Source organism: Stegastes partitus, unplaced genomic scaffold (assembly GCF_000690725.1).
Source record: "Stegastes partitus isolate 25-593 unplaced genomic scaffold, Stegastes_partitus-1.0.2 Scaffold753, whole genome shotgun sequence".
Classification (NCBI taxonomy): Eukaryota; Metazoa; Chordata; class Actinopteri; family Pomacentridae; genus Stegastes; species Stegastes partitus.
The window spans coordinates 270,742-279,590 of NW_007578484.1; the positions used below are offsets into that span (position 1 = coordinate 270,742).

General features: G+C 42.1%; 1 protein-coding gene across 1 annotated transcript in view; it reads right to left on the reverse strand.

Moving 5' to 3' along the window:
- The window catches only part of cunh12orf56 (chromosome unknown C12orf56 homolog), an 18,581-nt gene that overhangs the window by 3,980 nt on the left and 5,752 nt on the right, over positions 1-8,849 (reverse strand). Inside the window, exons 3-13 of the mRNA XM_008291647.1 lie at positions 8,265-8,274; positions 6,399-6,576; positions 5,378-5,533; positions 4,681-4,757; positions 4,410-4,554; positions 4,137-4,231; positions 2,882-2,971; positions 2,274-2,361; positions 2,120-2,194; positions 868-945; positions 603-784 (exon numbers count right to left, since the gene is read on the reverse strand). Coding sequence (XP_008289869.1) covers positions 603-784; positions 868-945; positions 2,120-2,194; positions 2,274-2,361; positions 2,882-2,971; positions 4,137-4,231; positions 4,410-4,554; positions 4,681-4,757; positions 5,378-5,533; positions 6,399-6,576; positions 8,265-8,274 — 1,174 coding nt within the window. The remainder of the gene's footprint in view (positions 1-602; positions 785-867; positions 946-2,119; positions 2,195-2,273; positions 2,362-2,881; positions 2,972-4,136; positions 4,232-4,409; positions 4,555-4,680; positions 4,758-5,377; positions 5,534-6,398; positions 6,577-8,264; positions 8,275-8,849) is intronic.

The window sequence follows — 8,849 nt, forward strand, 5'->3', positions numbered from 1 at the left end:
TGTGTAGTTAGCTGTTTTTCTCTGGCTTTAGCGGTCTTTTTATGGATTTAGCTATGCAAGTTAGCGGTCGTTCTCCATTTTGTAGTTGCTACTAATTTAATATACTGTAAACATTTATATGGAAGAACATTTGTTATTTAGATAGATAACTTTATTGTCATTCAATCAGTACTTTAAAAGAAATTAAAATGCACTTACAATGAAATTCTGAGCACAGGTCACAGACTAAAAAAAACAACAATAAAAAACAGAAAAACCTTGATGTAGTAAAAGGCAAAAACGGGGACCTGAATAAATATAATTACAAATTGTTTTAGATTGCACCAAGGGCCTAAATAAATGAATAAATAATAAAACTAGTTTTGCACTGGCATGGTCATTGCACCATATGAACGGGTTGTTCAGTGTCCTGAGAATTTAAAAGTCTGATAGCGGAGGGGCAAAAACTGTTACGAAACCTTGTGATTTGGCAAAACAAAGTCAGTTACTGGATTTTGTATTAGTGGGTCATTGCTGACTGATTTACTGTCTGGCTAAGATCTTCTGACTAACAGACCGTCACCAGCGTTCTCATTATGACACAGAACCGCAGCAGAACAAACCTGAACTCTTCTCTGAAGTTGGTCCGCAGGTGCTGAGCCAGCTGGCTGTTGTACTGCAGACAGGCCAGCAGGAGGCGACAGCGCTGGAACAGCAGGACGGACTGAACGGGGCTCAGAACCGACTCCTGCTGGTCTGACAGAACCAGCAACACCTGCTGGGCCTGGTATCCAATGAAGGACAACTGCAGGGGGCAGATGCAGGTTAGAGTGGTTAATTATAACGACAGAAAACAGATTCAGGACAAACTTCTGAGGTGATGTTTACCAGGTGAGGATGAGGCTGCAGGACTCGCAACATCCAGCCAACTGATAAATTGTTGTCAGCAGAGGAACACCTGTTGGTCTGAAAAAGATGAGTAATTAGTTTTGAAAAATAAAAACAATCAACAGGCTGCTAAATAATTACTGTCACTTTTGATTGGTTAAAGACATAATTTGTTTTGCGTCAAAAGTGTGAGAAAGCTGTAAGAAATGCACAACATAGTTTCTCAGAGCCTGAACCGAAATATTACTAACAGAGTAAACCAGGTAGTTTCTAAAACCTACAGGTGACCAGTGTAGGGATGCTGACATTGGAGTAATGTTAATAGTCTTGCAACAGAGATTGATTGTAATTTAACCCTCATGTTCGAAGACAGAACATCTAAGAGTGAGAAATGACATATGATTTATCTGAGTTCAACTTATTTTGACCTCTTGTGTCGTCAAATGTGAAATATATTTGGCCATCAAAATGGAAACTGGTGCTTCTGGAGTGTAGAGAACGGTAAAGGTCCAAGGACTGAGCCTTGAGGAACTCCTTAAGTAAACTTGGAAGTGGAGGAATTAGATTAGCCATGTGACATGAATTATGTCATTATCTGCTAACCTTTCTTGTGGTGTTCCTCAGGGTTCTGTTCTGGGTCCTGTGTTGTTTTTTTTGTACTTGTTGTGTCTTTGATGCATAAAGAGGAACTTCAGAGGCACTTCACACCACTGTTATTCAGACAATATGTAGCTGCACCAGGACTGTGGTCTCCAGGTTGACTGGTTTATTGGTTGGCCCAGTGGCCTGACAGTATCCGCTGCTTTTTTAGTCTGAGAAAAGAGCTACATCAACACCCCCATGTTTTCCCAACTTTATAACTTCCAACTTAATTAACTGATGCTTACTTGAAGTAGGACTGCATTTGGTTCACATTTTTTAGTCTTGACAGGGCTATCAGGTGAAGTTGCTGTTTGGTTGGTTTACACCTAATACGTTGATTGATTGGTTTCAAAAGTAGGCAGGACTTCAGTTGACCTGCAGCCACTGTATGAACGCCACAAAATGTCCACTGATTTGTTCTTGTTTCCAGCAGCTATAAATTCAGGTTCCAACATCGTGAGCAATCCTGCGTCCCCAGAAGGACTCTAAGCTCTTTGGGGCTTGTTTTTGAAGTCATGGCCCTCAAAATATTCCATCTTTCTTTGAACTTAGGATCATCAAATGAATACTGCTTTCTCTGTATCTGTATCTTGCGTCTATGAGAACTCACCTCGTGGCCTAAAAGCAGCAGCTCAAACAGCAGAGAGCAGGCGGCGTCCAGATACTCGGCTAGTAAGGCCTGAAGCTGATAAACAGACGGTCATTAATTAACGTGTAAGACAGATTTGATCACGTCCTGTTGATGTCTGCAGAGAGCAGCTCACCTCGGAGTCCATCGGAGAACCTCGGCTTTGAGTTTGTAGCTGTGGATCACAAATCAAGGCGAGCAGCATTCGGGAGGCCAGAGCTCCTCTGCAGGGAGGAAAAACCAGCAGAACGTTAAGGACTACCGGCTGGTGTTTACCTGAACTTGTCTCAGCTTTTCTTCAAAAGCCGGCGTTACTGTATCTGTTGAACATTATCGAACCGGATCAAACTGATTGATGAAGGATGTTTTAGAACAACCTGAACTGATCAAAATGCTGCATATGTGCAAAAAAGCAAAACAGAAAAGAGGATAAAAACTTACAAAAGCCATTCTGTAAAACAAAAACAATGTGACCTTTTTCCTCCATCCAACAGAAAAAAACTAACACGGCTGAAAGTTAGAGCTCATGTTGCAGAAAAATGTGCTTAAAATTGGTAAGAAATCCTAAAATAGACACTTCAGAAGTTTGCAGTTTCAGTTTTAAGTTTGAAACTGATCCAGTTTTCTGTGAACACGATAATCGTTAATTCAGCTGCTTTTAATGAAGCTAATTTGCCGAAATGTACGAATACAGACACAAAAGTTCTTAATGTGACAGAAACACAAAGCGTCGTGTGCGTTTACTTTTTGGCAGACAGCAGGTTGACTCTGGCGGCTTCGACCTCCGTCTCTCTGAACATGACGGCGAGCGTCTGGACGACTTCGGTGCTCAGCCTGAAGACAAACAGCAGCCGACACGTCAGCTGAACAAACCAAACTGCTGCTGTCCTCATTTACTGCAGTTACTTCAGATTAAAGGTTTTAAGCTGTTTTTTTTTCAAGCAGAAATGTTAAACACCTGCTGGTTTCACCTACAAAATTCAAAGGTTTGGACATTTTCTAGATCAAGTTTGTTTGGGTTTCAGACTGAGAGACAAACAGAACACCAAAAATCAAGCAGGAGAAAATATTGAAGACTTCTGGAAATGAAAATAAGACTTTTAAAGAAAGTTTTAATTTTTTTTTTTATTAAAGAAACTGAATTCAGTAACAATAAAGACACTAACCTTAACCTAACTTCAACCTAACCATGACTTAAACTTAACCTAAGTTGAACCCAACCTAAACCTAACCGTAACCTAACTTCAACCTAACCATGACCTAATCCTAACCTAACCTTAACCCAAACTAAACTTAACTTTAACTTAACCTTAAATTAACTTGAACATAACCTTACCCTAATCTGAACCTTAACCTAATGTTAACCTAACTTAATCTTAACCTAACTTTAACCTAACCATGACCTGAACTTAACCTAACTTGAACCCAACCTAAACTTAACCTTAACCTAACTTTAACTGAACCTTAAATTAACTAACATAACCTTGCTTTAATCTGAATCTAACCTCAACCCAACCATAACCTAATGTTAACCTAACCTGACCTTAACCTGACTTAACTTAACCTAAACCTAACTTTAACCTAACCTGAACCTAATTTTAACCCAAACCTTAAACTACGTCTTTGCCCTAAAATTTACTTTATGAGGTCTTTTATTCCCCAGAAGGAAGTCAAGTCTTCGCATCATGACTGTAAACAGAGTTACTGTATGTAGCCACCACACTAACCCTACGTTAACGCTACATTAACACACACTACGTGAACACACACTACATGAACACACACTACATGAACACACACTACGTGAACACGCTACATTAACACACACTACATGGACACACACTACATGAACACACACTACATGAACACACACTACGTGAACACACTACGTGAACACACACTACGTGAACACACACTCCGTGAACACACACTACATGAACACACACTACGTGAACACACACTACGTTAACACTACATGAACACACACAGCGAAGCTTACAGGAGCTGATCTTCTGTGTACGATCCACTGGGGCTCTGACAGCCGTGCAGACAATCCTCCAGAGTCTGAACCAGGAAATCGCCGACGTCGCCGGACTGAAACACACAAACAGCAGAAGATCTTCACACAACAGAAGCTACACAAACCCACAACGACAACATCTGCACTCAGGTGCTTCTGCTTTCGTCTGCCTTTTGCATCTATTAGAATAAACTACTGCACATTTAGCTCTGCTTGTTTGACCTCTTGTTGCTCCGACAGCGAACATCTCACCTTCCAGAAGAGTCGTCTCAGCGTGGCGTTGCGGTGGGCGGCGGTTCTCAGCTCCTGCAGTAGCAGGTACAAGCTCTCCACGCTGATGCCGTCCTGCAGCAGCTCCGAGCTCAGCTGACCGAACAGGTGAGCCGTCCGCTCCCAGCTGCACCAACACACACTTCATTACCTCACAAATCCAAATGCAGTGATCTGGGTCTGCACTTTCATGGGCTCCACAGTTTTAGCTCCTGATAAACAGACATCATACGGAGCTGCAGCCGTTCGTTACCTGATTGCAGGAGCAGAGGAGTCGGATGAAGCGCTGCACCTCCTTCTGTAGAGAGGATCCAGCAGCAGAGTCGACCTCTGAACACACAAACGTCCACGTGGAGGACAACAATCGAAACCAAACACACAAAGAAATAACATATCAAATAATATACATGTCAGAGGGGACGTGTGATCAGTATGTCCAACAAATTTCACCAGTGTGTATTCAAAGCTTGATGTAAGATCTTGAAACTGCAAACTAGATTTTTATTCTAATAAAACGAGATCTCCCAAAATCCCACCTAAAAAAAAACCTTCATTAAGAGTTTTGCTGCTGGTTATTATCCAGTGTTTGGATTTCTGTTCTGGAAATGAACTAAAATCAGGACATTTTTAAATATTTAAAACCTTTTCTGCTTATTTAACTTGTAACACAAACAGTCATTGACTTAAGGGGTGAGTTTCACGGTGATATCTGTTAAAATGTTCACTGCATTCACTTTAATGGATAACTAAACAAATACTATTCTGTTATTATAAGGAAGAAATAAGAATCTATGTACTTCATATGGATATGTATTTATTTAATATTGAATAAAACAGCATTTCATAAACCTAAAATCCACATTACTTGAACATTTCTACCATTTTTGCAGCAGCTTTAACCGACTGAGCCTCAGAACCGGTTCTATGGCGAGAACGCCTCCGTCACTCACGATGAGGAAGCTGTTCCAGGCGCTCTGCAGGTGGAGGTAAAGCCTGGACGTCTGCGACACGGCGTACAGGTGGAGCTCCGCCTCCTTCTCCTCCTCGCCGCTCGCGCAGTCTCGCCTCAGAAGTCGGGACAGAACCGAACCGAACGTCCTCGGCACCTGGAGTGACGGGTAGGATTTCAACTCTCATCACTAGTGTACTGATCCAAATAGCGACACGTGAGCGAAAATGCCAGACAGAGAAAAGACGTCTCGCTCTGCTGGGATTAAGAGACACTGGAGGTTGTTACAGAGCGAAGCATCGTCCTGCAGAAACAATCTCTGCTGAACAGCAAAACGAAACCTGACGAGTTTTGGTTTGACTTCTTCTCGCCTGCTGTTTGTCATTTTAAACGGTGACATTAGAAGCCCAACAAGCTGATTAGATTCTGTTTTGTAATAAATAGTGCTGGATCTCTGCACTAAATTCAACTGTTGATGTTGAATTTATTCTGAAAGACGACATTTATTCTGTAAGGAAGCAGCCGTTTATTTGGACCTACATGTGCAGAAAACAAGTCATAGAATAATTTGTACATCTTCTCTAAGACTAGAAAACATCCAAAGTACACGTGTAGGTGTTTGTTTTACTTTATCTATTGGGCATTCATGCAAATGTGTGCATATTTAACGAGATAATACCAAATGTACGTATTTAAACGTAACATTTTTGGTGTTTTCATGGCTTTTGTCTGCACATGTGCACTTTTTTTTAAAGCGACCTAATTACTGATTTGATCCTAAAACACCAGAAAGTGGTGAATAAAGTCCATCAGTCAAGCCCACAATTCTGAAATATTACATTTAAAGTAATTTAAGACCAACAAATTCAAACATTCTCACATTTTCAAAGCCTTGAATCAGCAAAAGTTTCACATTTTCTCTTGAAAAATATGAAGCGATTGATAAAAATGTTGATAAATTGGCTGCATGTTGCATCAAAACAAACTGTGCTTTGGGTGTTTATGCTGCTGCCCGTCCATACCTGGCCGTTCTTCAGGTTCTGCTCCGAGGGCGACGGAGGTGATGTGGGTGAGCTGGAGGGAGGCTGGGTGGGAGGGTGAGGAACCTTCGGGAGGCGCAGAGTTTCTGGGTCTGGACAGGAAGCAGAACGGGTCGGCTTTAGCTTCGGCAGCAGCTCCTCCTTCCACTGGCCGCTGGTCCTGAAGGAGTCATGAGAGGAGATGTGAGGTTTTATTGTTTGATGAGGGAACAGCAGCGTTTCCTTTGCTGTTAGTAAATCTGAAAAGAATACCAAAACCAACCAGAGACGCTAGCTAAACTCCCACAATGCTCTCTGCTGCCAACATGAACTGCTTGTAATCTGAGTGACCACCTCCAGGTACATATATGTCTCTGGACAGTAGGAACGCTGACCTGCTAGACCACAACATGTATGAGTAAATTGTGGTTGAGGTCTTTAAGTATCACGAAAGCTATTGTCATGGTGCCTATGGCTAGCATGTCGTTTGCTAACATGAATCGCCTGTAGTCTGAGCAACCACCCCCAGTTGCATATGTCTCTGGATTGTAGGAATGCTGATCGTTGCTGCTAAACCACAATGCTCTCTGCTGCCACCATGAGCTGTAGTCTGAGTGACGCCTCCTCTGGTCTCTACAGGATTAAACAGTGAGAGGCTCCACCTGGTGGAACAACCAGGTACTACAGCGAAAATCAAAAGCAACCAAAACATCTTGAAACTTCTTCACAGTGACTCAAAACGCGTATAAGATACTGAAAACTTCTCCAGAAATATTTCAAAATGAGAACAAAAAAAATCTGATCCTCGCCCGATCCTTTGTTTTCGTCTGTTGTCACACAGATTTCGTACAGGGAGAACACAGTTTGTGGCAGGATGCTACAGACGCTAATCTGAATAATTTTCCAAATCAATAACCTGCAGACGTGTCCCAGTTATTCCCAGTTTTAACGAGAACATGAGCTCTTGTCGGACGTCCTAAAGCTTCACGTTAGTCTCTGTCATGGTCCCGTTGCTGCTAAACTCCCACAATGCTCTCTGCTGCCACCATGAGCTGTAGTCTGAGTGACGCCTCCTCTGGTCTCTAAACAGTGAGAGGCTCCACCTGGTGGAACAACCAGGTACTGCAGCTGATCTACGATGCATTTTTGAGAGATTACAGGTTTTCTTTTGGAGCTTATGGAAGCCTCAGTACGTCCGACCCTCTAACACCACATTCAGACCGTGTCCTACTGGAGCTTCACAGCGAGGTTCCACCTACAGAACATGAAGGAACAGCTTGGATGCAGAATGCAATGCAGTTATTCAGTTGTCATATATATAAATATATAATGAATTGTTTTTTATTAACTTTATTGTACTTTCAGTGTGTTTTATCAAGTAAAACGGTATCAGATTGGGACTATGTATTACCAGATACTAAATATTAAACGACTTGGGGGCTAAAAACTTGATTCTGACTTCCCGAAAACGAACAAATCGACATTCAGATAAGAACCACTGCAGCTCGATGCTCCTTGTATTGGATCACTGGTGTAGAAAGCTGGTTTAGTTAAACAAACGGCTCGTTTCAGGGTGTTTTCTGTCGTTGTTAGAGAACTGAAGATGCACTAAGATACCGAGAACATCAACACTTCTCGGGAGGTGGAGGACAGATATTTAATCTGCCCCAATCTGCTCCAGTTTGGGTCAGTTTCTGCAGATTAAACCTTAATCTTCAGTCTGTCGTTGCTGCCAGTCGTCCTCATAAAGAGTTTATTGAACACTTTTTATATTTACGTCAGCTACACTTTGCTCTTGGCCTCTACATCCACAATCCAGACCAAACTCTGAGTTACTTCCTCCTTTTGTTTTGTCTTTTCATTACAAACGTCGCTGCCTCTAAACAGAACCGCTTGATGTTTAATTTCTTCTCAGGTGTAGACGTGAGTGTTCGTCTAATGACGTCCCGGCGGTGAATCCACTCGGATGAGCGTGAGACAGCGTTTACAGTTTCTGCTGTTTACATCACACGCATCAGCTTTACAGCACGCTGCCGTAACCAGGCGACGGTTCAGAGTCCAGTGACGGTAAATCTGTTCACATGAAGTCTGACTGAAGCACAAAGGAATGAACAAACTAAAACGTTAAGTTCTGGACGTTTGAACCAGAATTTCATTTATATCCAGGTTCTTTTGACCCGGATGAACGCCACAGGAGGAGGAGGTGGTGGTGAATGAAATATTCACTGTGTTCTTCTGTAATCTAAGTCAGGATGCGTCTGTCGGTGTGAGTCTCTGGTTCCAGGTGGATTCAAATCTCCTGGTTTCAGGTAATTCTGACTCCAGAGCGCCTTGTTTGGTCTCACAGCTGTCTGATTAAAAGAAATCTGACAATAACGCATAAAAATCAGTGTTCTAGCTCCTCTCAGTGCACCTATTTTATGGAAACTATTTTATTTTCTCGTGTCAAAAACT